Source organism: Trachinotus anak, unplaced genomic scaffold, assembly GCF_046630095.1.
Source record: "Trachinotus anak isolate AG129_WGS33_773 ecotype Australia unplaced genomic scaffold, CSIRO_AGI_Tana_v1 ptg000003l, whole genome shotgun sequence".
Classification (NCBI taxonomy): domain Eukaryota; kingdom Metazoa; phylum Chordata; class Actinopteri; order Carangiformes; family Carangidae; genus Trachinotus; species Trachinotus anak.
In genome coordinates this window covers 14,913,191-14,933,850 of record NW_027273854.1, presented here as the reverse complement: position 1 = coordinate 14,933,850, position 20,660 = coordinate 14,913,191, and the positions used below count along the sequence as shown (strand labels likewise).

Here is a 20,660-nt window from a genome sequence, read left to right as displayed (position 1 = left end):
AAAAAAAAAATCAATCCAATAGGATCATCGCACTGTTTGCTGCTCAGGCACTACAGCCCCGATTCATCATGTCCACCAGATGTAGGAAGTAGATCTAAAGATGACCAACCAGAAGACTGGAGGCTCAGCTGTTTGTTGTTGTCTTTTCTGGAAATGCAGAGACATTGTCAATGTGGTAAAACTGATTTATTAATGAAATCAAAAATTAAAGCAGAGGTGGTTTCCAGACATGTTTTCACTCTGCAGATATAATAACACTGATCAGACTCTTCTATTGGCTCCAGTTGGACCAACACTGATGCTTCATATGTTTGATTGTATGCAAACACAGTGAGCTTCCTTGTTCCTCAGCTATAAAAACTTCACATCAGACTGTCAGTGGAGTTCACAGCTGCTCACTTTCACCATCAACCATGTTTTGTGTAGCTCTGCTGCTGCTGTTGGCAGCTGGATCCTGTGAGTCTCTCTGGATTTGTCACAGTCAACATTTCTTCTTTTGCTGTTTAACTTGATCATTGATAACAAAACATTTTCTTCTTTGAACAGGTGTGAAGTGTGAACAGTTGACACAGCCAGCATCTGTGACTGTGCAGCCAGGTCAACGTCTGACCATCACCTGTCAGGTCTCTTATTCTGTTGGTGGCTACTACACAGCTTGGATCAGACAGCCTGCAGGGAAAGGACTGGAGTGGATTGGAAGTGCACGTGTTGGATACGCTTCAGCCTACAAAGATTCACTGAAGAACAAGTTCAGTATCGACTTAGACTCTTCCAGCAACACAGTGACTCTAAATGGACAGAATGTGCAGCCTGAAGACTCTGCTGCTTATTAATGGTCTCATAGTGTTTGTACTTTGACAATTAACATGATAGACTATAGGATAGGACTGCTGCTGTTCACTCTCTGCTGGGCAGGTGAACATATTCACATATCATCTTTTTACATAGTTTTTATTTGTCCCACCAGCCTCTTTCACTTCATGTTTATTATTCTCTTGACAGGTGTTGATGGTCAGACTCTGACAGAATCTGAACCAGTGGTTAAAAGACCTGGAGAATCCCACACACTGACCTGTACAGCCTCTGGACTTGACATTAGTGGCTACTGGATGGCCTGGGTCAGACAGGCTCCTGGAAAAGGACTGGAGTGGATCGCTTCTATCAGTAGTGGTGGTGGCAGCAGCAAAGACTACTCTCAGTCAGTCCAAGGCCGGTTCACCATCTCCAGAGACAACAGCAGACAGCAGCTGTATCTGCAGATGAACAGTCTGAAGACTGAAGATTCTGCTGTTTATTATTGTGCTCGAGAGTCACAGTGACTGAAGGTGGTTGAGCAGCTGTACAAAATCCTACAGTCGTCATCTTAATCATGTTGATACAACTGTAAAGCCTAAGAAAGAATTATACATATATATTATTTATATCATGTTTTTTATATTAAGTTGTTGTTGTTCATGAAATTGTGGAAATTGGCTTTGAGAAGGATCACCATCAAGAACCATGAACCATTAAACACAAATTAAAAAAAAAAAAAAAAAAAGTCTTACTATAACGATCACACAGCATGATTGCTGAAATCATGAGCTATGAGAATGAATACAAGATGAACAGGCAGATACACTTTTTAGGTAAGTTGCAGTAACAACTATGTGGAATTGAAGTAGGTCACAAAATGATGTGAAATAAAAAGTTTCCTTTATAAAACACCAGAGGAATGAACCAGTGATTCTGCAACAAGACAAACTGTCACTTCCTGGATTAATGGAGGAAAAACTATCTTCTGCTGTCATATTGTTCTCTGTCAGGACAATTAAAGAGACTTTAATTTATTCATTATTCAAAACATATCCGTACAAGGTTGTGGCTGGGGTGGGGCGGCTGGAGCCAATCCCAGCTGACATTTGGCAAGGGCAGGGTACACTCTGGACAGGACGCCAGTCTATCACAGGGCTGAGATATAGAGACAAACAACACGCTCACATTCACACCTACGGGCAATTTAGAGTCACCAATTCACCTAATGTGCAGGTCTTTGGACTGTGGGAGGAAGCTGGAGTACCCGGAGGGAACCCACACAGACACGGGGAGAACATGCAAACTCCACACTCACCACTGCACCACCGTGCTGCCGTCACAAAAAATATATGAAAATCTATTTTTCATTATGTTTGAATGTGTTTAACTTCCAGTGTAGATTATATGAAGTGAAGTATGTGGACATATAATTTGGTAAAACCACAATTAGTTATTATGAATGGAAGCAAAAATCTGGTGACACATGTATTTAAAACATATTATAATAATATCTTAATATTCAGTGTTTACTCAGCTCATCTGTCTTGTCATGGAGGCTTAGATGTATGCTTTGATGTTAATCATGACTCTGATGTAGGAGGTGTTGACAGTTGATCAATGATCATCGTTATTTGCAATTATATAATAATTAGAATAATGTATTAATTTGCAATTTTAGACATTTTAGACATTAAAATCTTGAGTTAACAACTGTTTCATTACCCAAATTGCAGAGACATTTAATGTGGAAATGAAATGAAATTATAAAATGTAAAGCAGAGGTGTTTTCTTGGCACATTTTCCCTCTGCAGATATAATAACACTGAACAGACTCTTCTGTTGGCTCCAGTTGGACCAACACTGATGCTTCATATGTTTGATTCTATGCAAACTCAGTGAGCTTCCTTGTTCCTCAGCTATAAAAACTTCACATCAGACTGTCAGTGGAGTTCACAGCTGCTCACTTTCACCATCACCCATGTTTTGTGTAGCTCTGCTGCTGCTGTTGGCAGCTGGATCCTGTGAGTCTCTCTGGATTTGTCACAGTCAACATTTCTTCTGTTGGTGCTTAACTTGATCATTGATAACAAAACATTTTCTTCTTTGAACAGGTGTGAAGTGTGAACAGTTGACACAGCCAGCCTCTGTGGCTGTGCAGCCAGGTCAACGTCTGACCATCACCTGTCAGGTCTCTTATTCTGTTAGCGGCTACTACACAGCTTGGATCAGACAGCCTGCAGGGAAAGGACTGGAGTGGATTGGCAGCGCTGCTGCTGGATCAACAACATACTATAAAGATTCACTAAAGAACAAGTTCAGTATCAGCACAGACTCTTCCAGCAACACAGTGACTCTAAATGGACAGAATGTGCAGCCTGAAGACTCTGCTGTGTATTACTGTGCCAGAGACACAATAACACAAAGCATCAGTAGACCTGAACAAAAACCCCTCAGTGCCTGAACACTTGTAACATGAAGCCACCAGAGGAGGAGCCCTCAGACCACTAATGATTTCACACCAGTTCACTGTTAAGGAGAGAAACAGTCTTTGAACATATTTAGCAATAGAGAAGTTAAAGGAATATAAATGACACAAAGCATCTTTTTACAATGTTCATATTTTAAGTCAGTTTGCATGGTTCTGGCTACTACTACTACACTTTTTTTTTTTTTTTTGTTGATTTTTTTCATTTTTTTTAAAAGTAAAATTTCATTGACACATAAATGATAGATGCATCATACAACTTAGAGCACTGCCAATGAAAATCAAGTTTCTTGTTAACATATATTTGATTTTCATATAATAAAAGACATATCATGAGCAAAATAAGCAGTTAGCACCATGGTGAATATTACACCTATGAGGTGCAGTGAACCAATTATAGTCTCAAAAAGAAAAGATTCAGACAGCCAGAGTTTCATACATTACAAATCTGTTGGGAGGCAAAAGAAACCCAAAACCTTGTCAGTACAGAGAGTGAGAGTTTGCATTAGAGAGGGGAACTTTGAAGTTGTTTTAAACTATGTAAGAATACTCTGGTATTATTCATATTTTTTCCCACATAAAAAGTGATCAAAAAAAAATAATTGGAAAATTGAGGCTGGATCACATCTACTCTTACTTCCTCATCGAGAAATTTTGGATCTGACCTTGTGTCCTGCCCACAACCACTACTTCTACTAGGTTGACAGGTGAAAGAGCAGAGCATATCAAGATGGTTCGCAGAGGGAACTTCAGAGAGACTCAGCCACATGTTTGAGCCTCAGTCAGACCCAGATGCAGATGAAGAATCTGATGTGCACCAAAATCGGCAACTAGCAGACGTATCAGAACGGTTAGCATAGTTAGCATCTTTTATTTGTTAACATTGTTTGTCAACTTGTAACTGGCAGTGGCTGACACAATGTTCGTGGTTTTTTTCTAATGCAAATAAGGTTTCAGGTTTATTTTGCCGACTCCTCATCCCGCAAGTTGACAGGATTGGTTCCTTAGTTATATGACGTATAAAACCCTGGCTGTCTGAATCCACTTTTATGAGACTGGCATTGGTTCACTGCAGTTTCAAGGTGGAAATACGTAGTCATGCTGTTGATTTCACTCGTGACCAAAAAAAAAAAAAAAACACCATGGGCATGGGTTAACATGGTTCAAAACTTTTTAATTGAAGGAGGTCTTTAAACTTATGCTGCTAGGAGTCTCTCAGTCATGTTGTGAAATGATGTGGGATCATGGGAGTTGCTGTCTTCACCACCATTGCCGAGAGCTTCTCCTGGTTTTGATTCCTGCAGTGTCAGTTGCTCAGGAGGTTTTTACTGGGAGCTTTATTATCCACAAGTCTCCTCCTCTCCATAACAAACAGACCTGGTCATTATAACCATTAAAAGCACTGAATAATGCAGTTTCACATTTAAAGTTAGTGTTTCACTGAAGCTGTACGGCGGACACAAGAAGTCAGGGAAAGGTTGTGAGCTGAGACTGCTGCTAACCCTTGTTTCAATTGTTTCGCTGATAACTTACGAACCAGACGATCAGAAGGTTTTAACGAGCAGCCAAATTATGCCCAGAGATCTCCTCCTCTCTCTGACAAACAGACCAGGGGATTAACACCAGTAGAAACACCAAATAAAGCAGTTTCACTTTAAAAATCAGTGATTCACTGATGCTCTTCAGTGGACTTAGGACGTCTCAGAGAGGCTGGGAGCTGAGCTGTCTAACATTTGCTTGGTTTTTTTCACAGATAATTGAAGATCCAGAGATCTGTTGACTAAAATCCTTCATCCGATTAAAATATATAACTGAAAAGAACCGATGTAAAAAGTGTATCTTAAAAATGTGTCTTAAACTGGAAAAAAAAAAAAAAATGAGCATCTGGCAGGCAGCCGTAACACTAAGACAAAACATAAGTCAGTCATGTGTCAACATTTTAGACATTTCAACATTTTAAATTACATATAACTTTAAATAAACTATTCATAAATAATAATATGGCCTATTTACTCAAAAGGGAGTGAAGTGTGTGTCTCTATGTTAGTTTTGCTCATTTTCAATCCTACTGGGGTCAGTCTGCCCTGATGTCCTCAAAATGTTATGACTGAAAAACAACCACTGAGGTTATTTGACTGGAAGTGTTTCTGTAGAGGCAGCTCGACAACAGCAGAAGATGCAAATAACCTGTTAATCATCACTGTTGAAGATGATGAAAAAAGTATTGACATGATTCTCTCTTTGTGAAATAATGAAGGGCAACCAGATTAACTGGAAGATTATTACTCATAAGGTAAATATTCATTTTACATTTTCAGGATTTACTGCTTCATTCTCTCCTCCCTGTGAGGAGGAGTCAATGCAAAACTCAGATGTCTTCCACCTCTACTTATCTGACTGCAGAGAGGATGACAGAGAACAGTGGACACACAGTTGAACATGATGGACTATAGGACAGGACTGCTGCTGTTAACTCTCTGCTGGGCAGGTCAACAGTTTCTCTGATCTTGATATGACTTATTTTCATTTATGGTAGTGCAACACATGACATGCATTTCTGCTTTTGTACTGACAGGTGTTGATGGTCAGACTCTGACAGAATCTGAACCAGAGGTTAAAAGACCTGGTGAATCCCACAAACTGACCTGTACAGCCTCTGGATTCACATTCAGTGACTACGAGATGGGCTGGATCAGACAGGCTCCTGGAAAAGGACTGGAGTGGATCGCTTATATCTATCGCAGTGGTAGCAGCAAATACTACTCTCAGTCAGTCCAAGGCCGGTTCACCATCTCCAGAGACAACAGCAGACAGCAGCTGTATCTGCAGATGAACAGTCTGAAGACTGAAGATTCTGCTGTTTATTATTGTGCTCGAGGCTCACAGTGACTGAAGTTGGTTGAGCAGCTGTACAAAATCCCACAGTCCTCATCAGACCCTCATTACCTCACATCACTGATACCCTCACTTCATGTAGTTCAGGAAAATAAAATATTTCCATAATAGCAAACATATGCTCTTCTGTAACCAGCGATATCTTAATTAACTATTATATTTTTGGGGAAGAATATATCTAAAGAATAAATAAATAAACAAATAAATAGCTTGAATACACAAATAGTTTTCAGTAGCAGAGCATTTGAGATTCATCAAAATGAATCCTCAGAGAATGCCGTCACTGAACTATGAACAGTAACCGTTTGCTGCTGTAAATATATTTTGTAAATCATTGCCCTCAAATTAGCTTTTTATTTGAAAAATTAACAAAGAATGAAAGAAATTAATGTTTTCTCATCACAGACTGTTTCAAACTTACAGTTAGTTCTTTGCAATTATGTGAAACTCTCCGACAAAGTCACTGAAGACAGATCTTCAGGGCAATTCACATTTGTCAAGGGCCAAACTTTTGTTTAACTCAGCTTTAAAATATTTAACTGTATTTATAAGAACTGGAAGTCAAGTACATCACAATTTCTTCTTTTAACAGGTGTGAAGTGTGAACAGTTGACACAGCCAGCCTCTGTGACTGTGCAGCCAGGTCAACGTCTGACCATCACCTGTCAGGTCTCTTATTCTGTTGGTGGCTACTACACAGCTTGGATCAGACAGCCTGCAGGGAAAGGACTGGAGTGGATCAGTAGGGACACAGACGTCAAAGATTCACTCAAGAACAAGTTCAGTATCAGCTTAGACTCTTCCAGCAACACAGTGACTCTAAATGGACAGAATGTGCAGCCTGAAGACTCTGCTGTGTATTACTGTGCCAGAGAGTAACACAATAACACAAACCATCAGCATGAAAACTTGCACATAGAAAACTCATGGCCTGGTTTCCAAAAACAACCATAATCACACATTCATTAAAAAAGACAGAAATGATGAATTAACTCAGACAGGTAAAGCCTGTATTACAGTAACTACCTGCTGGGACTGCACGTGGAAAGTAGCTGCTAGATACTGTGAATATGGTACAAAGAAACTTTTCTCTTTGTGTGAGAGGATTTCTGTTTTACATCTTTCATGTACAATTGAAAACCTCCAACTATCTGCAGGAAACACAAGTCTACATATTGTTTATATGATTTTGTTGTAGCTTCACTTTCTTTACAAAAGAGGCAACTTTTAGGCAACTGAGGACATAACTGTGTATTACTGTGTACACCCTCAAATACCCAGAAACATACATGACTTAAACACATGATCTAAATGTAAACATTAATGATGATATAATTATCTGATTCACTGAGAATGTTCTTGTATGTTTATGGAATCGATTCAGTTTTACAGGCAGTTTTTTGTTACTGCTGATTTGACTTTGCTGTACTTCCACTGACATCAGTGTGTATAGTCTATCGCTGCAACTGATGAACAAATACTTTTTCTTTTTGTTATTTGCCCAACAGTTGAAATGAAAACATGGCTGTAAACTAAACACAGCACCTTGATTTTGAGACTGTCACTGTAGAATATAAATGTTTTACTCCTCTGCTCCATCAGTCCAGAATTTAGCTGCTAGGATTCTGATGTTTTACATTTTCCTCTGTTGTTGTAAAGATGCTCTTCTTATGAAAATCAGACGTGTTACACATTCCCTTAGTGAACCTGTAGAGGGAGGTCTATGTAAACTCTCTGCTCCTTATAAACACATCAGCAGCAGCTGTCATCATTAGTGGCAGAACACTGGGACAGTTTGATGTGTTACTGAAACACACTGATCAGACACCTCTGAACTACAGTGTTTATTACAGCATGGAAAACACAGTTGTCTTTTGTTTGTTATTTGTACTCACTATTCATGGTGAGAAAATCAGTTCTGCTTCACTTCTTTTGTCAATGTTCAATATGTGATTTAAAAGTGTGTCAGATAATGTTCATCATTTCTTTACTTACAGGAGTTTGGAGTGAGATCAAACTGGACCAGTCTCCATCTGAGGTGAAAAGACCTGGAGACACAGTGAAGATGTCATGTGTCATATATGGTTACAGCATGACAAGCAACAATATACACTGGATACAACAGAGACCAGGGGAAGCTCTGCAGTGGATTGGGAGGATGGACACAGGTTCAAACTCTGCTAGCTATGGCAGCTCCTTTCAAAGCCGTTTCCTCATGACTGAAGATGTGTCCAGCAGCACTCAGTACCTCGAGGTCAAGAGTCTGACAGCAGAAGATTCTGCTGTTTACTTCTGTGCTCGAGACACAGTGACTGAAGACAGTGGAGCAGCTGCACAAAAACCTCCACAGACAACAAGTAGCAATGTGACCATGATGTTACATTCATCGCAATCAATGTCCAGAAAATGACAGCGATGTTAGGGAATAAAGTCAAACAGAAACACAGACACTTGGAATAACACATGGAAGTTTAATGTCCAACTAGATCTCCATCACTCATTAAAAGTATTCAAAAAAAGAACCATCAGTGGAAGGGTTATTGTTTTTCATCGCAAAAGATAATGAGTTGTACTAGAAGTAATTCAACATATTTTTTATATGAATGTATGTGTGTGTGTATGTATGTGTGTGTATATATATATATATATATATATATATATATATATATATATATATATATATATATATATATATATATATATATATATATATATATATATATATATATATATATATATATATATATATATATATATGTATTCAAAAAAATACTCATTAGAAATTGAAAAGAATAAGCTTGTATGGATACAACACTACTCAAATCAGCATCACCACCTGCACATATGTTTTACAAAACCACGACTGTATTATCAAAAGACATCATTCAAAAATCCTCTCCACCCTCCTTTCCTGAAGAGCTTATGTGTGTATGACAGAGCTTCAAACACAACCCCCTTCTATATTTTAAGGACTCATCAGTGAGATAAATCACATTATGTTACACATTATGTGAAAATAGCTGCAGTGCTTTGTTTAAGACTCTAGAGAGCAGACAAGGACCGACTGTGTGTTTAACACTGATCACTGTGATGGCCTCACATGGAACACACACCAACTTAACGGCAGTGACAAAATCACACACCCACAGGAAACACTTTCATCCATTCTGCAAGTGTCTGTGATGGTATCTGCACCCTGTCAACATAGATGCAACTTTGATACTTTTTCACATGCTTATATGTGTAAACTGTGTTTGTGTATACATGTTTGTCCTGTCATGTTTATTGTGCACAAAGAAAAGCTGCACACTGTGACAGTAGTGTCCTGATACGACTCCATTACCATATGTGTTCTTCACTTCTGTCCCTAAAACGGCAAAAAAATGTCACACAATACTCTGTTCAAATGTGCTGTGTGCCACCAATTCATAAAAGCAGCTGATTGTAGGTTGCTTATGGTGTCTCATTGTGTTTGCTTTTACACAAATATAAGAAGCAAATATTCACCAGAAAACTCCTGTAATCAATATTTTCATATGATCAACAAAAATACTTTGAGTTCGTAGATTAAATCTCTTCAGCTGGTGAATAATTTTTCTGCACTGTGAGGAGGAGTCCATGCAAATCTTGATCTCCTCCATCCATATTTATTTCACTGCCAACACCAACCAGACACACAACAAATGTCCATGATGGCTTTAACTACATGTGTAACATTCCTGCTGCTGTCAGCAATTTCTGGTGAATTCCACACTTGTGCACTTTTCTTTTTCAGTGTCAGGGTTTACGTTTGGCTCTGTTCTGATCAAACTGCTTTTCTCCTCAGGTGTTTGCAGTCAGACACTGACTGAGTCTGCACCAGTGGTAAAGCAGCCTGGAGAATCCCACAAACTGAGCTGTACATATGCAGGAATATCAGATAGTGATGCTCATATCGCCTGGATCAGACAAGCTGAAGGAAAAGGACTGGAGTGGGTTGCCTACATTTCTGCTCCAAGTGGAAGCAATAAATATTATTCCACGTCTGTCCAGAATCGCTTCACCATTTCCAGAGACAACAACGTGGACCAGGTGTATCTGCAGATGAACAGCCTGAAGACTGAAGACTCTGCTGTTTATTATTGTGCTCGACAGCCACAGTGACACAGGAAGCCACAGAGCTGCACACAAACCCCTGCAGATGTCACAGTGGCACGAAGAAGCTTTGTAAATCCATTGTATTTTAAAATAACCTTTAAATTTAAATGTATCTAATTGAATTAATACCCTCCCCACAATACACACACACACACACACACACCACCATAAGTGCCCAGCCTCCCTTCAGTTGACACTCAACTTGCTGAAAGAAAAATGAAACAAAATTAATTGAGCAAAAACAACAAACACACACACACACACACACACATAAACAAGTTGAGAGGCTAAAAGGTCCTGGTTGGTCTTCAATTTCTTAAAAATACTCACAAAATATATTTCATATTAGCAGATTATTTTGCATTTATGGTCTGAATTAAAGGATGATAACAACCATTTACTGGTCTGTGTCACAAAAAATGCTGAACACTGACCTTTGAGTGATTTTGAATTTATCGGATTAAAAGATATGCACAAAAATGACAGATAATGATACAATATTGTTTTGTTGATTATAATTTAAGTTTTGTTTTGTTTTGTTTTTGTTTGTTTGAATAAGGTTGTATGGACACAGCAGCACTGACAAAAAAGATTAAATTCACACTGTTGGAGATTATTTTAAAAATGTAATCTATTATTTTATATCTATTTCTCATTACTGGCATTTTAGTAAAGTTATGATTCACTGTGGTAAAATTATTCTTACATACTGTGTATTATACATTTTTTTCAGCATGTTCCTTCTTGTTCTTGCACCAGTGTTGTTGGATTATTGTTGGTAAATGAACCATTGCTAAAATAAAAAAAAAAAAAAAAACAAAACAAAGAAGAAATCAGCTTTGCAGGCTTTGCTTCATTTGTTTTCACCACCACTAGATGTGGGCAATAATAGTTATGATCTTCTCTCTTTCAGATGCATAAAGGATGAACAACCCTACAGGCTGTACTCAAATGAAGAGACAAAAACTAGACACAGAAATAACCTTAAAACTTAGTCTCATGCTGCTGCAGACTGAAACTGTACTTCACACAGAAATATTCCGAGCTCCCTCTTTGAAACAGATGATGGAAAATGTGTCTTTTCTTTTAGTGTCGTCTGCAGGCGATGCCAAACATGTCCGTGATTTCCAAATTTCCTGTAGCTGTAAAACAGATGATTAGCATACACAGATAATATACCAGATTATGATGTTGCAGTTTTGTCCAATATTATGAATTAAATAAGTCAGGTCAACTCAAATTATTTCAAGAGCACATTTAAAAAAACTAACATTGACCAAAGTGTTTTATCGAATTGTTTGACTGATGATTTCAATCCAATGAAAACAAAGAAATTCTCAAATAAAAAATAAAAATGCAGGCATGACTATGAGGATAGAAATAAATTGATAAAAGCATAGAATGAATGAATAAAAAAAAACATAGTTTTTGTACATTAAAATTTAAGTTTTGTTTTGTTCTTACCCACTGATGACAACACAGGTCCCCTTATTCTCCAGTGCAGGAAACGGTGTTTGGTTTTTGTATGAGGGTTTTTCACTGTGATGGGATGAGAGCAAAAATCTTACACTTATCTTTTCATGTGATTAAAAAAATGACAGGACAAAATATTTCTTATTTGAAAATGAGGTAACTGCCACGTTTATCTATTTTAATAAGCAGATACATTTTTAAAATTGGATTAAGTCATAGTTTATAATGAACGCTAGTGCAAAGATGTAAATGTTTTCTTAGGGTAAATCTTAATTTCAAGAACTGATTAAGAATCAGTACAACAGACATGTTTGCAGGATGACACCAGGGTATCACGTGTACCAGGATTTTTATCCATCTCAGACAATTACTTAAGCTTTTCAGCATTTTTCTGGAGCTCCAGGTTTTTGTTCAGGCAATGAATGGAGATGCAACACTGTGATGCTTTTGACTACTGGGGTAAAGGGACTAAAGTCACAGTTCAATCAGGTAAGCCACATTTCTACACAATATTTTCAGTGATCAAATGATTTTTCATTTAAAATGTGATTATTGATGGTAGAGAAGTTTAGGTCATGGTCTTGTTGAAGTTTGTACTGATCAGATGGAGCAAAACCCAAAAACAGAGCCATCAAGATATTCTTAATGCAGCTGTTTCGTAGAAAGCATTTTGAAAAGTTCAATAATTATCTGTGATCAGTTTATCTGATGAGCAATTCATTATTTGTGTTTCATAATTTGCTTGACATTAAACTTATCAAACTTTTTTCCAGGGTCAACTGCATCCCCGACTGTGTTTCCTTTGGTTCAGTGCACACCTGGGACTGCAGATAAAATCACCGTTGGTTGTCTTGCACACGACTTTTTCCCAGAGACTCTTACTTTCCAGTGGACCGATGCCAGTGGGACCAGCCTGACCTCAGCACAATATCCTCCTGCTGAGAAAAACAACAAATATACAGCAGTCAGTTTGACCCAAGTATCAAAATCTGATTGGGATTCAAGGAAGTCTTTTCGATGTTCAGTAACTCATGATGGATCTTCCAAAAGAGTGCAAGTCAAAAGTATGTGGTGTTGTTAATTTGTTAACACATCTCTCTAACTTCCTCAGTATACTGTGTAATGGGTCAACTTACCATCCTCATTCATCTTGTTCTTAACTGCGAATGTTCAGTAATATTTATTCCCTCACATTTGTGACATTTCCTTTGTCTGTCTGACACATATATTTTTCCTTTGAGCCAACCATCTCGTCACTTGTAGATGAAAGATTCATATGCATATGAATATAAAATGGAATGACTTTAACTCTGCTGTTTCCTTCATCTGTTCAGAACATGTTCTTCCTGCAAAACTGACTTTGCTATCGGTGCCAAGTGAAGACACCCAGGCCCTGGTCTGCACAATTGAAGACAGTGAAAATGCAACACTTGAATCATTTAAATGGAAAAAGAATGGTGCAGAGTTGAACGACTACAGTCAAAGTCCCATCCAAAAAAACGGAGAGTCATACTCAGCTATCAGTGTCCTGAAGGTCAAGAATACAGACTGAACAAACTAAAGCTGTTTACACCTGTGAGACAACATACAAAGGAATAACATCCAAAACAACAGCCTCAAAAGGTACAGTGATAATGCAATTTAATTCAGAGAGTTTCCACCATTAGAAATGATCAATTAAATGAATTAAACAACAGGCTGGGGTTGGTTCATCATTTGAAACAAATTTAAAGAATAGATGTAAATATGACCAAGTAGAAAACTGAAGGCTCAGCTGTTTGTTGTTGTTCTCATGTAACAGTGATGAAATTATTCATCTCTAGGAATTTCTTTACTAAAATATAGTGAGGTGATGGTACAAGGAGGAGAATACCCCTTGATCTGTTTCACTGTGAAAACCTGTGTTACAGTTACTACCTGCTGGGACTAAACCTGGAAAGTTGCTGGTTTTATATTTGTTGTTCCCCTCTCTCAGACTCTGACAGAATCTGAACCAGTGGTTAAAAGACCTGGAGAATCCCACACACTGACCTGTACAGCCTCTGGATTCACATTCAGCAGCTACGAGATGAACTGGATCAGACAGGCTCCTGGAAAAAGACTGGAGTGGCTCTCCTGGGTTGATAATGGTAGTGGCAGCAACAAATTCTACTCTCAGTCAGTCCAAGGCCGGTTCACCATCTCCAGAGACAACAGCAGACAGCAGCTGTATCTGCAGATGAACAGTCTGAAGACTGAAGATTCTGCTGTTTATTATTGTGCTCGACAGCCACACAGTGAATCAACTTAGTTGAGCAGCTGTACAAAATCCTACAGCACTGACCTTTCAGGCTCACAGAGCCTAAGTTTTAAGTATTTCATATTTTGAATCTAATATTGAATTTTTTAATGGTATTGTTATAGACAATCACACAACAATCTGGTTGCTGACAGCAAACTCAATACATTACATCAATATGAATTAAAAAATAATAATATCTGTACATCTTATCTTAAATGATTCAAAGATGTGACTGAAAATTTACCCCAGCACATCCATGTAGTTCCAGGACTGTGTTTGGTAAGAACTACATGTGAAAACACCCTAATATTCAGTCGCTTCTCTCAGAGATCATTTTACAATTAAATATTGCTAAACTCAGCACAGCCTTTGTGTTTAACTCGTGTTTGGTGATTTTGTCAGATGACATCATGGTTATGAAATCTGGATTTTAGCAGTGCAGGGCAGCAACTTGGAAATGGCTTGGAAGTTGGAAGTTAGCATGTTAGCATGTAATGTTAATGTAATGTAGTTTTCATTGGCTGCGTTTCAGTCACTATTTGATACATGCTCCATTCTCTGACAACAGAAACAGGAAAACATCGAAATGAAAAGAGCATTGTTGGAAGTTCAGCTGTATTAAAATACTGTACATGTGAGCACAGAGAGGAGGAGAGAATCAAACAGATACAGAGCTGGAACCAGCTGAAACTAGGGCACAACTCGTTCCAGCCATATGTAGCCAGGGGACCATCCCAGGCAGTGGCGAGTAGGCAACCAGGTACAGCCGTGTGTGATTGGCACAACCCCCAGCTGCTATTTAGGATCAGGCACAGCCACAGACAGCTGCGTGTTGTTGTTTTAACGATTCTGCTTTTTTAGTATTTTTCTGTTTGTAGAATGCAATGTACATTTTATTCAATTGGTCATATTTTGGAGAGTAACTTTTTTATCTTCTGCATTTCAGAGCTCGGTGCACTGTCTCGGTTGTCAGAAGTTGTTTTAGGGTTATGTTATTTGCTTTTATCCATTATTTGTTTTTATTGCTGCTGCTTTTATTTTTCTTAATTTTCTTAATTTTCTTTTAAACCCGAGGCAAAGCACCGTTAAGGTCACAACAGGGGGTATTTGATCAGGGGAAGACTGAGGTTGATCAGCGTGACTTAATCTAATTGCATGTGTTTTTATTTGTGTGAGAGCTATAGAACAAGGTGTTTTTATTGCATGGAGTGATTTTGTGTTGCATGTTATTCATTTGGAGTGTATAAAGTAACACCTGAAGGCCGGGTGTTCTATGATTAGTCTCACTGTTATATTATCTACTCAGTCTGTTTTAAGCCTCATCAATTGATTGTAAATCAACCTGCCTGTTGAATACCTTTTCTAAATTAAAAGATATTGTTTGCTCTCCAAATCGGATATCTTCATTTATGGGTTGTATTTGAAGTTTGTTGTAGTCGGGGGCAATTAAACGTAGTCGAACCTACACACCACCAAGATATTACACATATACTTGGTTTTAACCTCGTCTTGTTGAATAATCACAATTGTTACAGAGTATTAAACTGTAAACTGCTACACCAGGAAGTCATTTGCTTTCTTCAGTAATTCCAGATTTAAAATCTGACATGACATGTGAGGTTCCCTGAGTTTCTTTTGTCGGGTCTGCACAAGCTCCACGAGCACATTTAATTTAAAAAAGAAAAATTACTGAACATACGTCATGTAAAAAAACATAGATTCAGTTATTGTATTGAAAAAATTAATGATTCAATTTACAAAAACATTTAAGATCCTCATTAAGCCAATTATAAAATTGTCCAGCATAAAAGGAATAGCTATACATTTTGGAAAATATGCTTATTTGTTTTCGTGCCAAGAGTTAGATGAGAAGAGTTCAACCACTCTCACAGGTATCTGCACAGAAATACATTTTCTTCTCTTTTACTTCAGAGACAAATGTGAGTCTCGATAATTGTGTGAAAACAGTCCATCCTTCTTTTATATCCTGTCAGTGTCCTTCTCTATGCAGAGTGAACTTCCTCACAGTCTGCTATAAAGACTTGATATCCTGCTGTCAGTTACAGCAGAAGAAGCCTTCAGAAGCCCGAAGACTCTGCTGTGTATTACTGTGCCAGAGAGTAACACAATAACACAAAGCATCAGTAGACCTGAACATAAACCACAACAATCACAACTGTCATAGTTATTGAATCAATAGTCTTCAGCCTATTTTATGGTTCATGTTACAAACTACACAAAATGGTGCTTTCACTGACAGTCTGAAGTTTGTTTGTCAGTCTGGATTTTTCTCTTTAATGAAGCTCCTGAATAACATTAATAAACTGAGATACAGTTTTTAAACAATTGAAATTCAGATCATAAAATGTATCTGCTCACTAAATTATTCTGATCAAGTTCTCTCCTCCCTGTGAGGAGGAGTCAATGCAAAACTCAGATGTCTTCCACCTCTACTTATCTGACTGCAGAGAGGATGACAGAGAACAGTGGACACACAGTTGAACATGATGGACTATAGGACAGGACTGCTGCTGTTAACTCTCTGCTGGGCAGGTGAAGATATTCACATATCATCTTTTTACATGGTTTTATTCTTCACCCCAGCCTATTTCACTTTTTGCTTTTTATTGTCTTGACAGGTGTTGATGGTCAGACTCTGACAGAATCTGAACCAGTGGTTAAAAGACCTGGAGAATCCCACACACTGACCTGTACAGCCTCTGGATTCACATTCAGCAGCTATTACATGGCCTGGGTCAGACAGGCTCCTGGAAAAGGACTGGAGTGGATCGCTTATATCAGTAGTGGTGGCAGCAGCAAATACTACTCTCAGTCAGTCCAAGGCCGGTTCACCATCTCCAGAGACAACAGCAGACAGCAGCTGTATCTGCAGATGAACAGTCTGAAGACTGAAGATTCTGCTGTTTATTATTGTGCTCGAGACTCACAGTGACTGAAGTTGGTTGAGCAGCTGTACAAAATCCTACAGTCCTCATCAGACCCCATTAGCTCACATGCTTAATGTCCTCACTACAGAGAGTTCAATTTTTTTTTTTTGACAACAGAATATTTCTAAACAAAGATTTAAATTGCTTCCATTTACAAAACAACAATGTGACTTTATCAGTGACAAAGCTCAGAGCTTCGTTCAAAATAATGCTCATGAACACGATCACTAAAGAAAACAACAACTGAATTGTGAAATGCATTTGATGACCTGCATTCACAAGTTTATAGACTGATGACGAGCTTTACTCAGTCTGCAGAGCTTCTTTCCATCTGCAGTCCCACCTGCAGAGACTGTCCATCATCAAGCCTCTTTGTTCTTTGCCTGCTGAGGTGAATGTTGTTTCACATCATCTGAAACAGAACTGAGTAGGGTGGATGGGTTTCAAGCTCCACTTATGTGACAACACCTTATTAATGGTCTCATAGTGTTTGTACTTCGACAGTTAAACCAGCAAATACTTGTCTAACAATTGTTTTCCACTAATATCTTTGTCTAAACTACATCTACTTTGATGGAGACTGTCACACAGGTTTCAGTCTCCAAGCAGCTGTTTTCTTTGAGAGGCTCCAAGTTTCTCTGAAACCATTAAAAGTGAAGTCTGCCCTCTCTTTAGATTTGGTCTAAGAAATGAACAACAATAAAACAACCTCATTGACCTATTGAACATAGATAAATAAAATTCATTTTATTTATCATTTATTTTTTACTCACAAAATCATTAAATAGAATAAAGACAGATATTTGATCAATGTATTTATTGAGCCACACTGTTAGTGATGAACGTGGCTGCTCAGCAGCCAGTCATGAACAGCAGGAGACTTCCCTCTACTAGATGATACTGGACATCAATTCTCCAGGGACATATTTGTGAGGAAAGGATATAACACAGTTTCACCTTAAACTGTCTGAGAAGCTTTAATATCTGATTGGAGTTTAAAGGTGTATTTTCCAATAGAAAATATTTTTAAACATTGATATGAATAGAAATCTCACTGAACAGGGAAATCTTGCTCATTGCATAACAGAACATCAATAAAACAACTGTCCAAGTTTTCTACAATGTTGTTCTTATCGAGTGTGATATAAAAGAGCAGTTTGATTTGACAGATAAGTCAGCAGACATTTTCCCCGTCACCATACCAGTTAGTTTTTGCATATCTTCATACAGGTTTCAGTTCCTAAGGAGTTCATTTCCTTTCAAGGCTGCAGGTTTCTCTGTATGTCTGTGGCCACAAACACAATTTGAATACAGAAAAATGTAAAAATACAGATTTTCAACCAGCTGCAGCAAAGTCAACCATTCAATAAGATTATGTTGCTTTCAGTTCACTTGTGATAATTAGATTGGAGAATTAGAGAATATTAATTAAAAAGTAAACAGACTTAAAGTCATTGTGAAACTAAATCATGTCAGTCAAAATTTATAAGAATAAAACTGCTGGATCCTTCAATGAAGACCGGTCAGAAAAAAAGAAACATTTTCATGAATGAACTCAGCAGGTCTTTACACCTATTGAGGTGAAGGTGTCTGATATTGGTATTTACTAATTTTCCAGTTTTTTAAATACTGATTGAGTCGATCCTTGACAACAAAAATAAACAGAAAGCACAGAAAAAATGAAGAAAGACAAACGTGTTTGATTTTGCCTGATTTTACACACAGTAATTAGAGATACAAACTCATCCTGTTGTTCACAAACATGTACTCACATAGACAAAAGTTAGGATTGCTGCTACAAGGAAGAAACACAATATGCACAGCCATGGATTTATTTGGTAAAATGCTAAAGATGCTATAAGGAAAAGCAGAGTCTGCACAAATCACCATGACAACATGTTGCTACTGTGACTGTTGCAGAGCAACTTCCTGCACAACTTACTCTCATGAGTCCTTGAGTAAGTGCACTTCCTTTTAGCGCTTTAATTTTAAGACTTACAGAAGGCCTACTGTTCAAAGTATAACATGTCAGAGTAGTAAATAAAATATATGTAAAATAAATATATATAACATGTAATGAGCAGTGATATTGAGAAACATGAATGTGGAACAGAAAAACTGTAAAACATGACATGTGGCTCACAATGAGAAAAACTTGATCATAACTTGCTAAAGACATCAACTGAGCATAATACTGATCATGACTTAAGTATGAAGGTTGTGATTGTGTCGTCATGTTTATACTGGAGAGAAACGTCTAGAGAGATTAGGGACAGTTTTATACAGTGAAACAGTCAATAAAGTTTTGTATATATTGATAGAACAGATATGAAGCAACACATGCTGAAATACAGAGAGTGAGGAGACCTCGAGCAGAATTTCTGCTGTTCTGCTATATACAGTATTTCTGGGTGTCATGTGGGTCAGCTTCAATGTTAAAAGTAGCTACTGTTCCTATTTCTGAACTCTGGAGGGCAGACAGAGACTGGCTTTAACACTTCTCCCTGTAACATCCATGAGCAACAATCAGTGTTTTCCTCTGAATGATAATATGTTACTAACATTTCTGCTGTGAAATGATGAAATTCTCTCACAGTGCCACATCCAGTTGTGCTGTGCACCACTTCACTAATTATTGGTCATTGTTTAAAAATAATCAAGCAGATTACAAAACAATAAGGTTTAATTACTGTAATGGTGATGTTGCTGACTATTTTAAAACAGTTTTCACCAGACAAGAGGTGAGATTCAAGATCAATCCACCTCTCTCCTCCATGTGAGGAGGAGTCAATGCAAAACTCAGATGTCTTCCACCTCTACTTATCTGACTGCAGAGAGGATGACAGAGAACAGTGGACACACAGTTGAACATGATGGACTATAGGACAGGACTGCTGCTGTTCACTCTCTGCTGGGCAGGTCAACAGTTTCTCTGATCTTGATATGACTTATTTTCATTTATGGTAGTGTAACACATGACATGCATTTCTGCTTTTGTTTGGCAGGTGTTGATGGTCAGACTCTGACAGAATCTGAACCAGTGGTTAAAAGACCTGGAGAATCCCACACACTGACCTGTACAGCCTCTGGATTCTCATTAAGCAGCTACTGGATGGGCTGGGTCAGACAGGCTCCTGGAAAAGGACTGGAGTGGGTTGCAACTGATGCTGGTGGCAGTGGCAAATACTACTCTCAGTCAGTCCAAGGCCGGTTCACCATCTCCAGAGACAACAGCAGACAGCAGCTGTATCTGCAGATGAACAGTCTGAAGACTGAAGATTCTGCTGTTTATTATTGTGCTCGAGACTCACAGTGACTGAAGTTGGTTTAGCAGCTGTACAAAATCCTGTGACCGAGAGATTCACAGTAATCATATGTTCATTTTGTCTTTCTTGCTTTTTTTAATCATAAACCCAGTAAAATAAAAGATCATCATTACATAACAGCCTCTAAAATACATCAATAAAAGAAAACATAATGAGTTAATATCTAAAACTTTGCTTCAGCTGAGAACAAGATTTCTCTCTTTGCTAAAATCATTGTTCATGAGTAAATAATAATACAATAATAGTACAAAATAATACAGTGAAATTTCATGATCAAACTATGTTGAACTATGTATTTTAACTGTAGGTGAGTTACATAA

The 20,660-nt window shown here is 37.9% G+C and overlaps 2 protein-coding genes across 2 annotated transcripts in view; both read left to right on the top strand.

Annotated features, from left to right (window-relative positions):
• Positions 1–20,660, top strand: part of LOC139609152 (ubiquitin carboxyl-terminal hydrolase 29-like) — a 91,323-nt gene that overhangs the window by 39,414 nt on the left and 31,249 nt on the right. The gene's annotated exons all lie outside the window — the stretch shown is intronic.
• On the top strand, positions 7,932–13,361 carry LOC139618225 (Ig heavy chain Mem5-like). The gene is made up of 5 exons (XM_071473988.1): positions 7,932–8,078; positions 8,173–8,483; positions 12,214–12,274; positions 12,559–12,849; positions 13,120–13,361. The coding sequence occupies exons 1-5, from the start codon at positions 8,030–8,032 to the stop codon at positions 13,335–13,337; spliced, it is 930 nt and encodes a 309-aa protein (XP_071330089.1). The 5' UTR covers positions 7,932–8,029; the 3' UTR covers positions 13,338–13,361.